This window comes from Theropithecus gelada, chromosome 4 (assembly GCF_003255815.1).
Source record: "Theropithecus gelada isolate Dixy chromosome 4, Tgel_1.0, whole genome shotgun sequence".
NCBI classification, from domain to species: Eukaryota; Metazoa; Chordata; class Mammalia; order Primates; family Cercopithecidae; genus Theropithecus; species Theropithecus gelada.
Window position 1 is genome coordinate 89,470,615 of NC_037671.1, and position 22,808 is coordinate 89,493,422.

General features: G+C 38.0%; 1 protein-coding gene across 5 annotated transcripts in view; it reads right to left on the minus strand.

Annotated features, from left to right (window-relative positions):
- Nucleotides 1-22,808, minus strand: part of MAP3K7 (mitogen-activated protein kinase kinase kinase 7) — a 74,779-nt gene that overhangs the window by 41,803 nt on the left and 10,168 nt on the right. For all 5 annotated transcript variants that reach the window (XM_025382911.1, XM_025382914.1, XM_025382913.1 and 2 more), the window contains 5 exons: nt 17,202-17,312; nt 14,067-14,132; nt 6,788-6,833; nt 5,241-5,379; nt 1,745-1,869 (listed from right to left, as the gene is read on the minus strand). In XM_025382911.1, coding sequence (XP_025238696.1) covers nt 1,745-1,869; nt 5,241-5,379; nt 6,788-6,833; nt 14,067-14,132; nt 17,202-17,312 — 487 coding nt within the window. The remainder of the gene's footprint in view (nt 1-1,744; nt 1,870-5,240; nt 5,380-6,787; nt 6,834-14,066; nt 14,133-17,201; nt 17,313-22,808) is intronic.

A 22,808-nucleotide genomic window follows, 5' to 3' on the forward strand; every position in this document is an offset into this window, starting at 1 on the left:
AAACAATGTCAAATGTATACATTCTGTATATGAAACAGGAGGCATTATTTAATCTTGTGTCATATAACACCTGATTGTTCATTCATTATTAAATTGAATTTTAGGGCAAAAGAGCTCCACTCAGGTGACTAGTGGCGTTGCAATTTCTCTTTCTCTGGGGTGGCTAAAAACAAACAGAAAACCCAAAAACTTTAAAGTCATCAAAAATAAAAGAAATAAGCTATAACCAGAGTCTGATTAACTGAATGTATCTGAATTTTATGGGCATTCACACTTCCTAACATACAAATCACACATCTTCAGTTCCACTTCTCTCATTTAAAAGATAATTTGATGTTTTTATACAGAAACCTAGTATATAATTTACAGACAATTCTTTTAGAACTTCAGTGACATATGGAGGTATAAAAGAAGGTAAACATATAAGCTTGACTTTTATTGGTGGTCAAGCAATTTATCTGTAATTCTTAGTATCTTATTTCTGTCCAATTACTTGCATTCTTTTTTTTTTTTTTTTGAGACGGAGTCTCGCTCTGTCACCCAGGCTGGAGTGCAGTGGCGCAATCTCGGCTCACTGCAAGCTCTGCCTCCCGGGTTCAAGTGATTCTCCTGCCTCAGCCTCCCGAGTAGCTGGGACTACAGGCGCTGGCCACTACGCCTGGCTAATTTTTTGTATTTTTAGTAGAGATGGGGTTTCACCGTGTTAGTCAGGATGGTCTTGATCTCCTGACCTCGTGATCCGCCTGCCTCGGCCTCCCAAAGTGCTGGGATTACAGGCCTGAGCCACCACGCCCGGCCACTTGCATTCTTTTTAAGGCATCCTCATTTAAACTGTAGGGCTCTCAATTTTTAATTGCTAGGAAACCAATACAAAAACACAGTTAATTCTCATTATTCCCGGTATTTATGTTCTATAAAGTTTCTGAGAACACTGAATTAGTGAAGACCGAATCATCGCTCCTAGGGAAAATACAGGGGTAGGTTCCTGTGCACCTCTGGTCACCACGTTTTTGTCAACTGATCAATATATAACCTTGTTTCATGTGTGTTTCTGCTTAAAGACACCTGATTCTTATATACTGTTGATTCATTACCATTGAACTCATAGCCAACGTTTCTGTAACTCATGCCTGAATGAAGATAATCTAACACATGTATACTGTCTGTTAAGACACATCACAGCCTTCTTGTACTTAGGCAGTACTATGCTTGAGGGCCATTTTAAGTACCAAAATTACCAACAAAAATCACAAAAATGAAAAAGGGCTCTAAACGGTACAAAAAAACACCTGCTTACAGCATGAGAGCTGAAACAAGACGGAAGAGCATTGTCTTGTTCAGGCTCAGCTGGGAACATGTGTTAGATGACTCAAAATGTGCACTGCTCAGTGCATGAACACTGTCTGCGAATACATGAAAGCACTGTCTGCAAATAACCATGACAGCACCATGAGTATTAATTTTGGTGTTACAAATAAAGTTTAGCAAATAGGCAATTTTGCAATTAAGAAATTGGTGAACAATGACGATCAACTGTACATATGCTTGAACCTGCATAGAAGATTTAAATCTTACTATAAAATTTAGGATATAACACTATATTTAATATCCTCTTAGATTTCATTGTATACTTTATGTATTATGCAGAAGTAAAACCATGGAAATGGGGAAAATCTATAAAAACATATTGAATTCACAAGGAGTGAGGGAGATTATCAAACATACCATACTTTTGCCATTTTACCTTCAAAAACTTCAGGTGCCATCCAAGCAGCACTCCCCTTGTTATTGGTCATGTGTGTCTGAATGTCACAGGCTGTACCAAAATCACAAATTTTCAGAACTGTCCCCCCTGCAACCAGCAGTAAGCTGTTTAAAAAAAACAAAAAACATCAAAAGTTACAAGGCCAACATTTTATTCTCAATAAAAGAAGAGACATTTGTGGAAATGGAAAAGGTTAAGCAAAATGAATGTTATCATTCAACTTCTGTGAAATGACTAATTTACGTGGTTACTATAAAAGCCTAATAGTTCAGAGAAATATAAGCAAAAATTAATTGACCATAACCTAGCTCTCTTTGGAAGGCTGCTAGACTCACATTCTGATGTCTTCATCTCTAGCTCCATAATCTTTCCTGACTATACTTCTCTCTGGCCAAAATAAAATGTGGGTTTAAAAAACTTCTAGTAGGTCAACATTACGGTATCCTAAAATGAGAGTTTAATCATAAATATGTACTACTTAAAAAATAGTAACACTATATAATTTAATTAAAGAAAATAAGCCAATATAGAAGGAAAAAAATGGTTTGTAATTTAATATCTTTATTTTGAAGATACTTATAAAAATGCTCAATCCCAAAACCATTTTTGTGCTTAGACTATGTATGTGTGGGAGGAATAAAAATCTATTATAGCTAAAATGACCTAATGAGAGACTTCCGGAAAATTTTCTGAACTTAGGATTCTGACTTTCCTAAGTGTACTGTTATCCAACTACAATCACCAAGTAGCATACTCTTACTTACAATGTTTTGCTTTTCACGACAAACAGAAATAGAAATGGGTAATATAATTTGCACAATCACATTGTAGTAATATATCCAATAGCAGTACATAGGAATTCATTTTAATTACAAATTTTATAAACTTTTTATATCGGGAGAGATTATTTGGAAATTTCTTCTTTTAGTCCAATGTGACTAAAATAAGCCAGTTAAACTACTATTCACAGTTCCATAATACCAAAAAGACTCTCATAATCATTCCAATGAAAAGAATGCTAAATCCAGTATACCTCTACATGTACTTCAACAAAACTTTTTCCCCCATCTCGATGTTCTTGTTCAAACTCTTACACTTTTTACCCAAGAAAATTATAAGAACTCTGTAACTAGTTTCCTTGTTTTACACTGGTATATTCAAGATATCAAGATAATTTCTGATAATTCAAGATAATTTTCCCGAATGAGTTTTATGTTAGTACTCCTTTACTCGACTTCAAAAGTTCACCAGCCTTGAACAGGAAATTCAAGGCTCACTGAGAGCTGAACTTAAATTATCTTTGTAGGCTTATTTCTCATGTACATGTGAATAAACTTGCAAAAGATAAAATACAAGCACAAGCACAACTTGATTGTGTATAAAACACCTCCCTAGATCATCAGGTACCTTCTTTAGATACCATTTGAGGAACTCTTCCTGACCACAGAAACTGTAGGTTTTCCACTGACAATAAGATATAGTGGGTATTGGCCGGGAGCGGTGGCTCAGGCCTGTAGTCCCAGCACTTTGGGAGGCTGAGGCGGGCGGATCACGAGGTCAGGAGATTGAGAATATCCTGGCTAACACAGTGAAACCCCGCCTCTACTAAAAATACAAAAAATTAGCCAGGCGTGGTGGCACCTGTAGTCCCAGCTACTCTGGAGGCTGAGGCAGGAAAATTGCTTGAACCTGGGAGGTGGAGGTGGCAGTGAGTTGAGATGGTCCCACTACACTTCACCCCGGGTGACAGAGTAAGACTCCATCTCAAAAAAAGAAAGAAAAAAAGACATAGCAGGTATTCATGTACGTCCAATTGTATATAAAAGCATAGCCATTCCAAAGAACTTTCTTTTACCCAGTACTTTCTGCATTAGAATCAATTCTGATTCTAAAGTTCAACTTGTATACCAGGGGCTCCAAAGATGATCTGCAAAATGAATCCAATCATGGAGAGGCCTGGAATACATGACCTAGACCAGACCTTCTGTAAATATATTAATGGTATTTACTAGCAAAAGGAGAGTCTCTATCTACAAATGATTTTAGAAGGATACATCTGGTCTAACTAGGTTGACTAAATAAACCTAAAATTTATGTGGCACGGTTGGGTGAAGATTAGGGATAGTCGTTTAAGCTGTGTAATTAGTGCAATGTAAAAGATGTTAAAAAATGGAAATGATTTCCTTTTGTAAGATACTTCTCCATATATTGTTCAATAACTAATAATTTATTCCAAAGCCAAAACATATTGTAATGAGGAGAAAAGGGATACTTTTGGGTGTTGCATCAGATGCGTTCAGGCTCTTTTAGGAAAAGAATGCTTTGGCTGTACCTGATGCTTGCCTATATCCTTTGGATCATTTGTCAATTTGCTGCTGGTTAAGAGCTATGATTCTCATGAGTTTGCTTTAATAATTCAACTCTGTTAATATAGTGGGAATATTCACAACCAGGAAAAAAAAGATGGAGTGATTTCTTCATTAAGAAATCACTTAATGTTAAGGCAGGTAACCAAGATAGTAGCCTCAGGAAAAATAAAAGCTTAAACATTATTTTATCAGTGACCTGGGGAAACAGAAATCAGTTTAAGTTTGGGAGCAGAGATAAGATACACTAGCAAGAACAGTGATTCTAAGAGTTGGAACCTATGTAGAGTATATCAGATTAGACCTGAGAGTGACAAGTTACACCCAGAAGGGATGTTTTAATGCTTTAACCCAGTATCAAGAGAATGAAATAACTGAAGACTATATTGATTTCTTAAGGGAAATCTCTACTGTAAAGACTAATGTGCTGGGGTGGGAGCTTGGGGAAGGGTAAAGAAGATATGTGGAGACTATTTTTACTCTGTCACAGGGGCATAAAAGAAAAAAAAGAGAGAAAAGGAAACAATATGTTTTATGTGTATATTTTCTTTAACTGAATATTTATACAAACAAAAACCCCAAAGTTTTAGTCTTTTAAAATACTTATCTAAGGAATTTGTAAGTTTTTTAAAGTCCCAAGTATTCACATTATGAAGAATCCAGAATATTTTCAATTTCTACCCAGATACCAAGAAATGCTCTTTTACTTCCCTCTGAAAGAGCAAGTAATAACAACTCTGCAAATTTTTGTAGAATGTTTATGTGCTAGGTGTTAGGGACACAGCAAGAAAAACGTCAGACCTGTCTCTGCCCTCAAGGAATTGTCTAACAGCAATATTATATACTGCAGGCACAAAATGAGATTTTTATAGGCTAACAGAGTCTAGAAGTATGCTAATCTAAGGTAGAAGTTACCAAAAATAAAAATCCCACTAAAGACAACATCTAAAATACAAGCTTAGATAAATGACTCAATGATGAAGGTGAGTTAGTAAACATTGAGTAAGCCAAATAGAGAAAAGAGAAACTCCTGTACAATAATCAGCTTGAATTCGAGAGTGAGAGAGAAGGAGGAAGGGGCTGAGGTGTGTCACGTTATTAGAACTTACTTTGGTGGTTTCAGGTCCCTGTGAATTAGCGCTTTGGGTTGCATGCTGTGAAGATAAGCCACTCCTTGGGAACACTGTAAACACCAACTCATTGCGTGGGCAGCAGTATAATATGGCAATGGTTCAGCACCATGCAGCACTGCAAAAAAAAGGCACAAACTAAAAAGAACTTTATTGCATATAACAAAAGACACAACGTGAATGCAAGCACTATCAGAATACATGACTGGGTATTTTTCTACATATACATATGTTCCATCAGTTCTGCTTTTAATTGTTTTCTTTCTTTTTTCTTTTTGTTTTTTGAGACGGAGTCTCACTTTGTCGCCAGGTTGGAGTGTAGTGGTGCGATCTTGGCTCACTGCAACCTCCGCCTCCTGGGTTCAGATGATTCTCCTGGCTCAGCCTCCCGAGTAGCTGGGACTACAGGTGTGTGCCACCATGCCCAGCTAATTTTTGTATTTGTAGTAGAGACAGGGTATCACCATGTTGGCCAGGATGGTCTTGATCTCTTGACCTCATGATCCGCCTGCCTTGGCCTCCCAAAGTGCTGGGATTACAGGCGTGAGCCACCATGCCTGGCCTTTTAATTTTTTTTTCTAAATAAAAAGGATGAAAATATCTAATAATTTTGAGTGGATAACTGCCATAATAGTAACATTTAATAGTACACCTATTAAATGTTATTCCTACATTCAAGTAAAATCAAATATACATTACTACACTTTTTCAAACACATAAAGACTTTCATAAAGTAATATAAATTATGAGCAGTCTTACGGCACACTACTACAAGAGAGAGGCAGAGCATAGTACAGAAAGAAACAAAACAATGTATATCAAGATGTTTGCACCTGTATTTTCTGTAATGGCTAAAAACCAGAAGTAGTTCAATCAAATAAAACAATAGGGTATTAGATATCCATCAACAATGAAGAACACATGGGCAGTAAATATAAGTAAAAGTTTACATAAAATAATATTAATTATAAAATAAGATGTAACAATTTGTTTTATATAACTAGTGCTACAAGAGACAATACATGTCTGCATATGGTTGGTATTTTTAGGGTAAAAGAGTTCTGTTCTACAAAGGTAACTACACAAGGTTTTTTTCATTGCTACAAATAAAAGGTTGTGTGAAGTGAGTTTTCACAATTTTTTTTTTAAAAAAGAAAAAATAAAGCAGAGTGAAATGGAAATATGGTTAAAGAGTTCTAAAATGAGGAGGCTCAACGTTATGAGGGCAAAAAGAAAAAAATCTGAAGATATTTTAAAATCTATTTAAAAAGTAAATTTTTACTTAAATGCTTTTAATGAAATGCAAAGTACCATCTACTTAAAAAATTGACAGACCTCTAAATTTCACAAACTAATGTTATAGAATCTTATCTTTCCATTTTTATTCTTTAGTAGATTTTTAAAAATCATGTCCTTTTAAGACTCTGATGGCAAATTGTGAAGAATGTTAAACAACTTATGGTTTATATTAAAAGTTTTCAAATTATTTTAATCTGCTAGATAAAGACAGGTCTAGTGACACTCACCATTATATAAAGAGCCCCCTTCAGCATATTCCATCACAAGACACACCTAAAGGAAACATATACAAGAAGCATTAACCAAGAAGCTCCAGCATCTTAGGGCCTTTGAGAGATAATTTAATTCACTCCCCTGATTTTACAGATATATTAAAAATCATTCTTGGGCCCCTACTATGTGAACAGTACTAGGGAAGGAAAAGATATCTATGACCTAAGACTGTCTTCTAGGAGTCCGCTAAGAGTGAAGATATATGTAAAATACAATCACAAGATATTTTGGGGACTTTCTCCAGTGCCAGTAAGTAGGTGCTACCACAGGATATCAAAAGCCTCATAAGAAGATGAGGTTATTGGACAAGATCATCTAAAATAGCTCTTCCAACACACTGTTTTGCTAAAAGACTAGAAACAAGTCAAATGAACAAACTATAACTGTTCTTTCAGAAATACATCTAAGATAGTAGATCAAAATAGCTACACAGGAGGTTCCAAGATGGCCAAATAGGAACAGCTCCAGTCTACAGCTCCCAGCGTGAGTGACACAGAAGACAGGTGATTTCTGCATTTCCAACTGAGGTACCAGGTTCATTTCACTGGGGCTTGTCAGACAGTGGGTGCAGCCCATGGAGTGTGAGCTGAAGCAGAGCGGGGCATTGCCTCACCTGGGAAGCGCAAGGGGTCGGGGAATTCCCTTTCCTAGCAAAGGGAAGCTGTGACAGATGGTACCTGGAAAATCGGGACACTCCCACCCTAATACTGCACTTTTCCAACGGTCTTAGCAAACGGCACACCAGGAGATTATATCCCATGCCTGGCTCGGAGGGTCCCACGCCCATGGAGCCTCGCTCACTGCTAGCACAGCAGTCTGAGATCGAACTGCAAGGCAGCAGTGAGGCTGGGGTAGGGGTGCCCACCATTGCCGTGGCTTGAATAGGTAAACAAAGCAGCCAGGAAGCTTGAACTGGGGGGAGCCCACCACAGCTCAAGGAGGCCTACCTGCCTCTGTACACTCCACCTCTGGGGGCAGGGCATAGCTGAAGAAAAGGCAGCAGAAACTTCTGAAGACTTAAACGTCCCTGTCTTGACAGCTTTGAAGAGAGTAGTCGTTCTCCTAGTATGGAATTTGAGATCTGAGAACAGACAGACTGCCTCCTCAAGTGGGTCCCTGACCTCCGAGTAGCCAAACTGAGAGACATCTCCAGTAAGGGCCGACTGACACCTCATACAGCCGGGTGCCCCTCTGAGACGAAGCTTCCAGAGGAAGGATCAGGCAGCAACATTTGCCATTCTGCAATATTTGCTGTTCTGCAGCCTCTGCTGGTGATACCCAGACAAACAGGGTCTGGAGTGGACCTCCAGCAAACTCCAACAGATCTGCAGCTGAGGGTCCTGACTGTTAGAAGGAAAACTAACAAACAGAAAGGGCATCCACATCAAAACCCCCTTTGTATATCACCATCATCAAAGACCAAAGGTAGATAAAACCACAAAGATGGGGAGAAACCAGGGCAGAAAAACTGAAAATTCTAAAAATCAGAGTGCCTCTTCTCTTCCAAAGGAATGCAGCTCCTCACTAGCAATGGAACAAAGCTACATGGAGAATGCCTTTGACGAGTTGAGAGAAGAAGGCTTCAGATGATCGGTAATAAAAAACTTCGAGCTAAAGAAGGATGTTCGAACCCATCGCAAAGAAGCTAAAAACCTTGAAAAAAGACTAGACAAATGGGTAACTAGAATAAACAGCATAGAGAAGACCTTAAATGACCTAATGGAGCCAAAAACCATGGCATGAGAACTACATGATGCAGGCACAAGCTTCAGTAGCCAAATCGATCAAGTGGAAGAAAGGGTATCAGTGATTGAAGATCAAATGAATGAAATGAAGTGAGAAGTTTAGAGAAAAATGAATAAAAAGAAATGAACAAAGCCTCCAAGAAATATGGGACTATGTGAAAAGACCAAATCTATGTCTGATTGGTGTACCTGAAAGTGACGGGCAGAATGGAACCAAGCTGGAAAACACTCTTCAGGATATTATGCAGGAGAACTTCCCCAACCTAGCAAGGCAGGCCAACATCCATATTCAGGAAATACAGAGAACGCTACAAAGACAATCCTGGAGAAGAACAACTCCAAGACACATAATTGTCAGATTCATCAAAGTTGAAATGAAGGAAAAAATGTTAAGGGCAGCCAGAGAGAAAGGTCGGGTTACCCACAAAGGGAAATCTATCAGACTAACAGCGGATCTCTCGGCAGAAACTCTACAAGCCAGAAGAGAGTGGGGGCCAATGTTCAACATTCTTAAAGAAAAGAATTTTCAACCCAGAATTTCATATCCAGCCAAACTAAGTTTCATAAGTGAAGGAGAAATAAAATCCTTTACAGACAAACAAATGCTGAAAGATTCTGTCACCACCAGCCTGCCTTACAAGAGCTCCTGAAGGAAGCACTAAACATGGAAAGGAACAACCGGTACCAGCCACGCAAAAATATGTCAAATTGTAAAGACCATTGCAGCTAGGAAGAAACTGCATCAACTAACGAGCAAAATAACCAGCTAACATAATAATGACAGGATCAAATTCACACATAACAATATTAACCTTAAATGTAAATGGGCTAAATGCTCCAATTAAAAGACACAGACTGGCAAATTGGATAAAGAGTCAAGACCCATCAGTATGCTGTATTCAGGAGACTCATCTCACGTGCAGAGACACACATAGGCTCAAAATAAAGGGATGGAGGAAGATCTACCAAGCAAATGGAAAACAAAAAAAGGCAGGGGTTACAATCCTAGTCTCTGATAAAACAGACTTTAAACCAACAAAGATCAAAAGAGACAAAGAAGGCCATTACATAATGGTAAAGGGATCAATTCAACAAGAAGAGCTAACAATCCTGAATATATATGCACCCAATACAGGAGAACCCAGATTCACAAAGCAAGTCCTTAGAGACCTACAAAGAGACTCAGACTCCCATACAATAATAATGGCTGACTTTAACATCCCACTGTCAACATCAACATCAACAAGACAGAAAGTTAACAAGACAGAAAGTTAACAAGGATATCCAGGAATTGAACTCAACTCTGCACCAAGTGGACCTAATAGACCTCTACAGAACTCCTCATCCCAAATCAACAGAACATACATTCTTCTCAGCACCACACTGCACTTATTCCAAAATTGACCACACAGTTGGAAGTAAAGCACTCCGCAGCAAATATAAAAGAACAGAAATTATAATAAACTGTCTCTCAGATCACAGTGCAATCAAACTAGAACTCAGGATTAAGAAACTCACTGAAAACCACTCAACTACGTGGAAACTGAACAACTTGCTCCTGAATGACTACTGAGTACATAATGAAATAAAGGCAGAAATAAAGATGTTCTTTGAAACCAATGAGAACAAAGACACAACATACCAGAATATCTGGGACACATTTAAAGCAGTATGTAGAGGGGAATTTATAGCACTAAATGCCCACAAGAGAAAGCTGGAAAGATCTAAAATGGACACCCTAATATCACAATTAAAAGAACTAGAGAAGCATGAGCAAACACATTCAAAAGCTGGCAGAAGGCAAGAAGTAACTAAGATCAGAGCAGAACTGAAGGAGACACAAAAAACCCTTAAAAAAAAATCAATGAATCCAGGAGCTGGTTCTTTGAAAAGATCAACAAAATTGATAGATCACTAGCAAGACTAATAAAGAAGAAAAGAGAGAAGAATCAAAGAGATGTAATAAAAAATGATAAAGGGGATATCACCACCAATCCCACAGAAATACAAACTACCATCAGCGAATACTATAAACACCTCTATGCAAATAAACCAGAAAATCTAGAAGAAATGGGTAAATTCCTGGAAACATACACCCTCCCAGGACTAAACCAGGAAGAAGTTGAATCCCTGAATAGACCAATAACAGGTTCTGAAATTGAGGCAATAATTAATGGCCTACCAAACAAAAAAAAGTCCAGGACCAAACAGATTCATAGCCAGATTCTACCAGAGGTACAAAGAGGAGCTGGTACCATTCCTTCTGAAACTATTCCAGTCAATAGAAAGAGAGGGAATCCTCCCTAACTAATTTTATGAGTCCAGCATCATCCTGACACCAAAGCCTGGCAGAGACACAACAACAAAAAAGAGAATTTCAGACCAATATCCCTGATGAACATTGATGCAAAAATCCTCAATAAAATACTGGCAAGCTGAATCCAGTAGCACATCAAAAAGCTGACGCACCATGATCAAGTTGGCTTCATCCCTTGCATGAAAGGCTGGTTCAACATATGCAAATCGATAAACATAATCTATCATATAAACAGAACCAAAGGCAAAAACGACATGATTATCTCAATAGATGCAGAAAAGGCCTTCGGCAAAATTCAACAGCGCTTCATGCTAAAATCTCTCAATAAACTAAGTATTGATGGGACGCATCTCAAAATTATAAGAGCTATTTATGACAAACCCACAGCCAATATCATACCGAATGGGCAAAAACTGGAAGCATTCCCTTTGAAAACAGGCACAAGACAGGCATGCCCTCTCTCACCATTCCTATTCAACGTAGTGTTGGAAGTTCTGGCCAGGACAATCAGGCAGGAGAAATAAATAAAGGGTATTCAATTAGGAAAAGAGGAAGTCAAATTGTCCCTGTTTGCAGATGATGTGATTGTATATTTAGAAAACCCCATCATTGCAGCCCACAATCTCCTTAAGCTGATAAGCAACTTCAGCAAAGTCTCAGGATACAAAATCAATATGCAAAAATCACAAGCATTCTTATACACCAATAACAGACAAACAGAGAGCCAAATCATGAGTGAACTCCCATTCACAATTGCTTCAAAGAGAATAAAATACCTAGGAATCAAACTTACAAGGGATGTGAAGGACCTCCTCAAGGAAAACTACAAACCACTGCTCAACGAAGTAAAAGAGGACACAAACAAATGGAAGAACATTCCATGCTCATGGACAGGAAGAATCAATACTGTGAAAATGGCCATACTTCCCAAGGTAATTTATAGGTTCAATGCCATCCCCGTCAAGCTACCAATGACTTTCTTCACAAAACTGGAAAAAACTACTTTAAAGTTCATATGGAACCAAAAAAGAGCACGCATTGCCAACACAATCCTAAGCCAAAAGAACAAAGCTGGAGGCATCACGCTACCTGACTTCAAACTATACTACAAGGCTAAAGTAACCAAAACAGCATGGTGCTGGTACCAAAACAGAGATACAGACCAATGGAACAGAACAAAGGCCTCAGAAATAATACCACATATCTACAACCATCTGATCTTTGACAAACCTGACAAAAACAAGACACGAGGAAAGGATTCCCTATTTAATAAATGGTGCTGGGAAAACTGGCCAGCCATATGTAGAAAGTGAAACTGGATCCATTCCTTATACCTTATACAAAAATTAATTCAAGATGGATTAAAGACTTAAATGTTAGACCTAAGACCATAAAAACCCTAGAAGAAAACCTAGGCAATACTATTCAGGACATAGCCTGGGCAAGGACTTCATGACTAAAACACCAAAAGCAATGGCAACAAAAGCCAAAATTGACAAATGGGATCTAATTAAACTAAAGAGCTTCTGCACAGCAAAAGAAACTACCATCAGAGTGAACAGGCAACCCACAGAATGGGAGAAAATTTTTATAATCTACCCATCTGACAAAGGGCTAATATCCAGAATCTACAAAGAACTTAAACAAATTTACAAGAAAAAAATCAAACAACCCCATCAAAAAGAGGGTGAAGGGTATGAACAGGCACTTCTCAAAAGAATACATTTATGCAGCCAACAGACACATGAAAAAATGCTCATCATCATTGGCCATCAGAGAAATGCAAATCAAAACCACAATGAGATACCATCTCACGCCAGTTAGAATGGCGATCATTAAAAGTCAGGAAACAACAGGTGCTGGAGAGGATGTGGAGAAATAGGAACACTTTTACACTGTTGGTGGGACTGTAAACTAGTTCAACCATTGTGGAAGACAGTGTGGTGATTCCTCAAGGATCTAGAACTAGAAACACCATTTGACCCAGCCATCCCATTACTGGGTATATACCCAAATGATTATAAATCATGCTGCTATAAAGACACATGCACATGTATGTTTATTACGGCACTATTCACAATAGCAAAGACTTGGAACCAACCCAAATGTACATCAATGATAGACTGGATTAAGAAAAAGTGGCACACATACATCATGGAATACTATGCAGTCATAAAAAAGGATGAGTTCGGCTGGGTGTGGTGGCTCACGCCTGTGATCCCAGCACTTTGGGAGGCAGAGATAGGCGGATCTCGAGTTCAGGAGATTGAGACCATCTTGGCTAACATGGTGAAACCCTATCTCTACTAAAAAAAATACAAAAAGAATTAGCCAGGCGTGGTGGTGGGCACCTGTAGTCCCAGCTACTCAGGAGGTTGAGGCAGGAGAATAGTGTGAACCCGGGAGGCGGAGCTTGCAGTGAGCCGAGATTGCGCCACTGTACTCTAGCCTGGGGGACAGAGCAAGACTCCATCTTAAAAAAAGAAAAAAAAAAGGATGACTTCATGTCCTTTGTAGGGACATGGATGAAGCTGGAAACCATCATTCTGAGCAAACTATCGCAAGGACAGAAAATCAAACACTGCATGTTCTCACTCATAGGTGGGAACTGAACAATGAAAACACTTGGATACAGGTTGGGGAACATCACACACTGGAGCCTGTTGTGGGGTCGGGGGAGGGGGAGGGATACTATTAGGTGATATACCTAATGTAAATGACGAGTTAATGGGTTCAGCACACCAACATGGCACATGTATACATATGTAACAATCTTGCATGTTGTGCACATGTACCCTAGAACTTAAAGTATAATAATAATAAAAAAAGATATCAAAAACAAATAATTAACTCAATAAATACATAAAGAGACAGAAAGAAAAAAAAGAATAATGTGGGAGCAATGCTGTAGTGCTCTATTTTCACTGTTTAGAGTGTGTTGATGACATATTGTGTGTGTATAATAGTCACATGTACTCATAATAGTCCTTGAACTATTGGGATCACTGCTGATATTTTAAAGTATTGGAGGTACCTTTTTATCTTGAAAAAATATAATATTTTTGAAAACCTTAAAAAAAAAGCCAAAAAGAAAAACAAAAGAGCTACATAAACTACACACATCTGCCATGTCATTTCTCATAGGTGAAGATGAAAAAGTAACAAACTTACTGGATTCAAGCAGGCTCCATAAAGCTTTACAATATTAGGATGGTTCACACGGGATAACTGCCGAAGCTGTTAAGAAATTAAGGTTTCTTTTATAAAGTGATAAACTTTTGAAGTACTGATTTCACAGTATCATTAAAATCTTACTGTTGTACAAAACATTTGTTTAAATCATTCAACAATCACTATTTACTATGTAACAGGCATTGTAATCATAGCCTGAAAATACCAAGTGCCTGCCCAGAACGGCACAAAATCCCTGTTTTCCAGCTCATACAGTTTAGCTGGAAAGATAGACATGTAAACAAATAATTAAATCAATGTGCAAAGTGCTATAACAGGAGTTATGAACAAGGCATGATGAGTATACAGAATAAAGAAGAGATGAACTCTGCCAAGAAATGTTAGGCTATGATCCCAGAGATGGTACTGAGCTGCATTATCCAAACCAGAAGTCATGTTATCATTGTTATCATCATCTTCATAGCTATGGTTGAACAGTCTAGCTACTCTGCATGGGGGCCTAATGTACACTTTAGAGATATCGTATAATTATCACAACTCTGCAAGGTAGGTATCATCATTTCCACTTTAAAGATGAGATTTTAACCTTAAGTCTCAGAGAGGGTTAAATGACCTGTTCTATAGTTAAGTGGGATTTGAACTTTAGTCTATCTGACTTAAAATGTGCACTCCCTCTGTATACTTGCCTTCATTTCATTTCCCATTTCTTGAATTCATTCTCTCCTCTCCATTCCCACTGCCATTGCCTTAGTAATCCCAACACGAACTGCTGCAGTGATTATTATAGCCTACTAGCTGGTTTCCCTCTTTCAGTTTTAATCATCCCTGACCCAATGATCCATACTGAGGTCAATGAGGGGTTTGGCTATACTCACTTCTCTTATTCTAGATCTCAAACTTCTTTCTTTGGAGACAGGTTTTGCTCTGTCACCCAGGCTGCAGTGCAGTGGTACAATCTTGGGTCACTGCAATCTCTGCCTCCTGGACTCAGGCAATCCTCCTACCTCAGCCTCTGGAGTAGCTGGGACTATAGATGCACAGCCACCATGCCTGGCTAATTTTTGTATTTTTCTGTAGAGATGGGGTTTTGCCATGTTGCCCAGGCTGATCTCAAACTCCTGGGCTCAAGCAACCCATCTGCCATTCCCAAAGTTCTGGGATTATAGGTGTGAGCCATCATGCCTGTCTTCAAACTTCTTTCTATTAATGCATCCCGCTCCACAGCAAACTGCTTCTTGCTTTCATTCTTTTCTCCCTTCTCCTCTCTTTTCTGCGCTTTTTCCACTCTTCTTCCTCTTCTCTATTACATACACTATGCTGCTGGCTCATATTCAGTCCACTAATGTCTCTAAACCTTCATACTGTATGCTAATAAAAAGCTCTATCTATATAGAGCCAACATGTGTGGATTTTTGGTCCTAATAGAAGAATTAGTATCACCATTTATTGTATTTATTTACTATATGAAAATATATTTACTATATTTCATCTTGCTAAGGTTCAGCACTGAGATTCAGATAGCGGATTATACAAGCATTTCTTCCTCCTCTTTCCCTAATTCCCACTAAGATGGTAAAGATTTAAAAAATTTTAAGGCCTAACCTCAGAAGGATGAAGATAATGTAAAGTGCACAAACAGCATACATTTTTGGAAGCTGGAAAGCAAATGACTAGCAATAACTGATACAGCCACCTAGAAGAGCTGCATCATAAACTGGCAATGAGAAAAATGGAGAAGCAACCAGATTTATCTCACAAAGCTTCCAAAAGGTTGGGGAGTGGCGGCAGAGCTAGGTACCTACGCAAATGTGCTAATCAAAGGACAGGGCAGGGGACAGCTTAAAAGACTCAGATTCCTTCCTTGACTTCAAATAGCTCAATGACTATCTCTTCTCATCCCAGCAAAAGACTAGAGGTTGATTCTTTAGAGAAGGGGTAATAAATAGCATCTGGACTGGGGACACCAAACATAAATGAAGGAATGAGCTCAAAGTAGTTGTCTCTGGGAAGCAGAAAATTAGATTGGAGGAGGTATAGGAGACTGAAGTCTTTTTCATTAAGAATTTTGGAGAACCATTTTATATTACATGCACATCTAATCTGGATTTAAAAAATTTTCTTCACGCTATTATGATCTTTTTGACTTGTGATTCCTAATGTTTAACACATATGTTATTTCACTCAGCTTTGTGAAACTGCTAATGTAACAGGAAATGATCAATAGCTTTATCTAAACTGTAATAAAAATATTGCATAAGACAAAGCTGAGGCCAGACTCCTAGAACATACTACTAGAAATCATCTTTTTTTATGCTGACAACAAATCACTTATCAGCATTTCTCAACTCATTCAGCCACTTATAAATCACTTTCTCATATCACAATTAAGTCCTCATTTTTCCATGTTATACATTAAAAAATATGAAGCATATTTTGAAATTATGATTAAATGAAAAAACAGATATAAATTCAGAAGGCTTATAAGGTAGAGGCCACTTATCCATTGGCCAATGAGGTTTAATAGTGATAAAAACATTGATTTAACTAAATAATGTGATCCAAAATACAAAATAACAAAGTTAGTAAAGGATAAATTTGATAATATGCTAATCTCATGATTATTGGATTTTCCTTCATCATTCAATCGAATCTATTTCTAAGAGAATAGTTGCAAATTTTCATGCTAAATGAGAAAAATCAAATTTGAAATAATTTTTCTTTAAAATAATTTAATTTGAGTTTCTAAAAACATTCCATTTAAAATAAGTGTATAAAATTTCTTAATGTTAGATAATGGGAAAGCATACCATTTCTTTTCTATTTTAAAATTAAAATACTATGCCTTGAAATAGATCTGAATTCCATGGATGAAACTGTTTTAATTCAGGGGTGAATTCACTTATGTAGTTAAGTCTCTTTTCCCCTAATTTTTAATCAGAATTAAGAGTATGAATGAGAAAATGTTCCTACAGCACTAACCTTTGATTAAACCAAATTGCTAATGTTCATGTATACAAAGAAATGACATCTAAGAAACCAATCTTTTTCATAATATTAAATTCACAGAGTATCTTAAGTGCAGAACTACACAAAAGAAATGACATCTCAACTTACCTCTACAATAAAGGCTTTCCTCTCAGATTCACTTTCTATTTGTTTAATAGCAACATCTTTTGCTCTCCACTTAGCTTTGCAAACAACTCCAAAGGCTCCTCTTCCAACAACCTGAGTTAAACAAACAAAAAACAAACAAAAAATACCACAAGAATCGGAATCAAATAGATCCAGCCCAATATAAAAAACTGAAGCCAATCTTTAAGACTTTAAATTAAAAAAACAAACAAACAAAAAAAAACGTGGAAATCAACAGTATCTGGATTTGCCACTGAACGAGTATGAATTTTTGTTAAAGTGAGAAGATAAACGCACGCTTGTCTCTATCTTTGAAAGTTTATGATCTGTACACCCATTCATTCTCAAGAAAAACCAAAAAAGACACACGGAGGAACAAAGTAAAGTGATTTGTTAAACGGAGAAAAAAAAAAAAACTAAAACAGGCAAGATGAATGAGAACACAGAAGATGATTTGGAAAAACAAAAAGCAGGAACACATAATAAATATTTTCAGCTATCATATTTAAGAAATTAAAAATAGCCTTTGAATTCAGTAGGGATAGGGAATGGAGGAGAAAGGATACAAATATAGATGTTAAAAAGACTGGCCATAAAGGACAGACAAAATATAGTATTATTTATTCCATGGAATTTTATTCCACAAGAAAAACTATTGATATATGTCACATACAATATGAACTCCAAAAACATTATGCTAAGCAAAAGAAGTCAGACACCAGAGACCACATGTTGTATGGTTCCATTTATACAAAATGTTCAGAAAAGGCAAATTTATAGATAGATACCTGGGTCCGAGGGTGAAAATGAGAATTAACAGTAAATGAGTAGCTGGTATCCTGACAGAGTGATGAAATTATTTAAAAAAAACAAAACAAAACAAAACCTAATTTATGGCGGTGGCTGACAACCTGGTAAATTTGCAAAACCCACCAAATTGTACACTTCCCCAATGGGTGATTTTTATGATGTGTAAAATATATCCCATTACAGTTATTTTTCAAAAGTCATAAAAATAAAGATCAGCCATGTGTCATACTATTGTTGAAGCCAACTGATGAGTACTGCATGGGTTCATTGCTCTCTCATGGTGTCCTATTTTTACAAATGTTTGACATTTTCCTTAATATAAAAAAATGAAGAAAACAAAAATAGCTTTTGATACTTGTTAGAGTAAATTCATTAGATTTTATCATTGTGAAAGGACCTTAGTTAAGTACCATCTACTCCAATCTCTGTTTCCAATGAACCTAAGCACTTTGTATCAAGGCCTTTTTCTTTAGTAAAAAATTTCCATGTCAGCTTGCAGTGAGCTGAGATCCGGCCACTGCACTCCAGCCTGGGCGACAGAGCGAGACTCCGTCTCAGAAAAAAAAAAAAAAAAAAAAAAAAAAAAAATCCCCATGTCTTAACCATATTTATATGTACTTTCTATGTAGCAGGCACTTAAATAATGCTTTACATATCTCATCTACACGGGCCTAGAGGAAGGTACTAATGCTATCCTTACTTTACAGTTGAAGTGCCTAGCTTACTTTAAAAAGAAGTAAACTGCCGGGCGCGGTGGCTCACGCCTGTAATCCCAGCACTTTGGGAGGCCGAGATGGGCGAATTACGAGGTCAGGAGATCGAGACCATCCTGGCTAACACGGTGAAACCCCGTCTCTACTAAAAAATACAAAAAACTAGCTGGGAAAGGTGGCGGGCGCCTGTGGTCCCAGCTACTCGGGAGGCTGAGGCAGGAGAACGGCGTGAACCCGGGAGGCGGAGCTTGCAGTGAGCTGAGATCCGGCCACTGCACTCCAGCCTGGGCGACAGAGCGAGACTCCGTCACCAAAAAAAAAAAAAAAAAAAAAAAAGGAAGTAAACTAACTTGCCCAAGGCTATATAGCTAGCAAGTGTTAAAGTGCAGTCTGATGCTGGGTAGTCTAACACCGGAATGTTACCAATCTTAATTTGTAACATATATAAAGCCTCAGGTCGGGAAGCAGAAGTTAGTATCTTCCCTTGGAGGAACTTTCACTTTAGACTTACATGAACAAATTCCTGGCACAAAACTCTTCTATCACAAAGCCGACGATAGCTAGGTTGATCAAATGAGTTATTATCTAACTGAGGGCACTTTGGAGATTAAAAAGGGGGCATTAATAATAATAATATTAGGATACTATTTGTAAACTGGGATGTGTATGGCCACTCTAGCCATAGATTAAATTCCACTTCATGAATCACATAAGGCAGAATGAACATTTACCATATTGTTCAATGTCTAAATCCACTCAAATGGTTAACATTTATTGAATATTTACTATGTACCAGGTACTATTCTATGTGCTTTTCATGCATTAACATATTTAATCCTCTTCCATTTAAAAGGGAGGCAAATGGAGTCATATGGTTGTAACTTGCCCAAGATTGGATGGTCAGAAAATATTCAGAGAAACCAGGATTTGAAGCCTAGAGCACGTAATAATGAACATACTCTATATTCAGCTTCTGTTCATCAGTAGCTTAAAGGAAATGGAGCTGCCTATAGGCAAAATTGCAAAGTAGGCCAACATCTCTGGTAGCTAGTCTTTGTTTTGATGACTTCCCATTTCACTCGTCCTAGCCCTGGGCACTCAGTGTTCTGTGGTTTAGGTTCTTGTTCTCCTTCACAACTCTCATCAGACATTTGTACTTGCCAATCAATTACTTTATTGTGAATAGAGGGTACTGGCTGCCTGGTACCATTAGAATAAATGAAAGAGCACACCCAGGCTCTGAAATCCAATAGACGAGTTTGAATGTAGGGCTCTGTCTACCTATTAGCTCTTAATGGTGGACAAGTTTGAGTTTCTGTTTTCTCAACAGTAAAACAGAAGTGCTGACGTTTTCCCTTGTGAATATCTACAGGATTTGTAAGTTAAAACCAGGTATTTCCTCAAATACTACAAAGAACAGTAAGTGCTTGGAATTGGGTATGAATCAGTGTAAAGAGCTATAGTGCTCATTTCTTTTCTTTCTTTTTTTTTTCTTTTGGGTAGAGATGGGATCCCACTATGTTGCCCAGGCTGGTCCTGAATCCCTGGACTCAAGTAATCCCCCTGCCTCAGCCTTTCAAAATGTTGGGATTATAGGAGTGAGCCATTGCGCCTGACCTGTAGTACTCATTTCTCTCACAATAAACTAAGATGAATAGCAAGCAGGTCCTAAAAAATTTCAACTTCATGGCAACATTAGTCTAAGAACACAGGCATGGAGACCAGACTGTATCTATTGATATTACTATTAAATACAAAATGATTATCAAGTAATTTATTCTTCAACCATGTATTTATAAATACATCACAGCAACTGGTACTTACTAGGAATCCCCTTCTTTCATTTTCTCTATTTTGAGGAATGTCCATGCAGGGATTCCAAACATTATCTATATTTGTGAATCACATGTTTGTCATAAAAATTCCTTTGACTATTTGTAATTCACAAGTGCCACCTAGTGATGAGAGTAGAGCTGATTCTAGGCTTTCGACCTAAAGCCATGGGAACAAAATGTGGCCAAATGAGGACATGATAAACTTTCTCCTTTTTGCTCAAGAAAGCAATTTTCTAGAACACCCTGAAATACAAAACAGGCCCATTCCTGTAAGATGAACCCCGGGGATCAAGAAGCCTCCATTCTTATTAGAGCCATAAGATATTTCACATGCACAGTGAAATGACAGGGTCTAAAATTATAACAAAGAAAGGTGAAGATGTCCAAGGTTGTACTGACCTGAAATATATGATAGAAATAATAACTGCTGTGAATTCAAAGGAGCGAGATTATAAGCACAGTCAATACTTAAAGAATTAAGTTTCTGTGTATCAAAAATGACTTCCCATTTTAAAAAATAGCATAAAGGTAGATACACTGGGGATAAGAAGAAAAAATATATATAAAGAATGGACCCCTGCCTTCAAGGAATGAAAGTGCGGTAGAGAAGAAATTTAAGACTAAATAATAGTACTTAAAAACTTTTAAACACTTACCAGCTGAAGAGAGCCAAAGGCAAGGGTCCATGATGAAGGCTAATAAACTCCTCCCATCCCCTTTTCAGGATAAGGTTAGGGTAGGGATTCAAGAGAAAAAAGACTCATACCCCTCTCTTCTCACTTAGATCCCCAAGAGCAGGCATCCTCACAGAATATGCTCTGCAAACACCAGAAGCTTCAAAGGAGTAAGGATTGTGGCAAGGAAGACAGACCGAGGGAGGCCCTACCTCGGGTTCCCTCATCCCCAGTAGAACATGTAAGGGATATACAAAAACTCTTGTGAAGCAAAAAGCAAGGTAACTGAGAATTAAGGAGTCTTCTGACTGCAGGAAGGTTGGCTGTGGTAGGGCAGAGTGTTGAGACCTACATGAGAGGTCTGTGGGATGGTAGCTAGCTCAAATACTTAATGAAGAACACAGCTGGGTTTCAGAGGATTAATGAAAGCCAAGGGGAAGGGCCTGGTCAGCAAGCAGGGAGAAATGGGTTAGGTCTTCTGCCTTCTGCCTTCTGATGCAAGTGAGGCTTGATGTTGAAAGAATGATGAACTTCATTTGTTTACTCCTTAAACCAATATTTCTTTAGTGCCTACTACATCCAGCTACTGTTTGGGACAACAGAAATACAGAAAGAAATAAGACAAAGGCTCTGATCTGATCTACACGAATGCATTTTCTAGTGTATGTGGAGGGAGGGGAGAAGGAGAAAAGACAATCGACATACAAACAAAAGATGAGTAAGAAAAAAATCAGACTCTAAAAAAATGCCACATAGAATGACGACAACAACAAAAAATAGGATGCTATGGCCAAGAGACTAGCGGCAGCTCCAGGCCGGGCAGTTTGAAAAGGCCATATAAAGAGGTTACTAATCTGACATTCGGATGACACAATGCACCAATCCCAGCACTTTGGGAGGCTGAGGCGGGCAGATCACGAGGTCAGGAGATCGAGACCATCCTGGCTAACACGGTGAAACTCTGCCTCTACTAAAAATATAAAAAATTAGTGGGGCATGGTGGTGGGCGCCTGTAATCTCAGCTACTCGGGAGGCTGAGGCAGGAGAATGGTGTGAACCTGGGAGGCGGAGGTTGCAGTGAGCCGAGATCATGCCACCGTACTCCAGCCTGGGCGACAGAGCTAGACTCCGTCTCACCAAAAAAACCCAAAACCAAAACCAAAACCAAAAACAAAAAAAAACAACAACGAATATAAAGCTTTGCCCTAAGGGAAAAGAAAAACCTCACTACCTTATTCACTTCAATATGTGAGCCCCATCTAAGGGCTATGTGCTATTCTAGGCACTGAAGATACAAGAGTGAACAAACAAAATCAAAATCCTTGTTCTCATTGTTTATATTCTTGTGGAAAGAGACAAATAAAAAGGAAGGGAGTTGTGTGCTAAGAAGAAAAGGAGTGTAATTGTGTGTGTATACACACATGCATGCACTCCGCCTTACTCCAATTTTAGACAAGGTAGTCAGTCATGGCCTCACTGAGAAAGCTGACATTTTAGTAATGATCTAGAAAAATACTTGGAGTGTTTGGTGTGGCTGGTGTATAGTGGAGGAAGGGA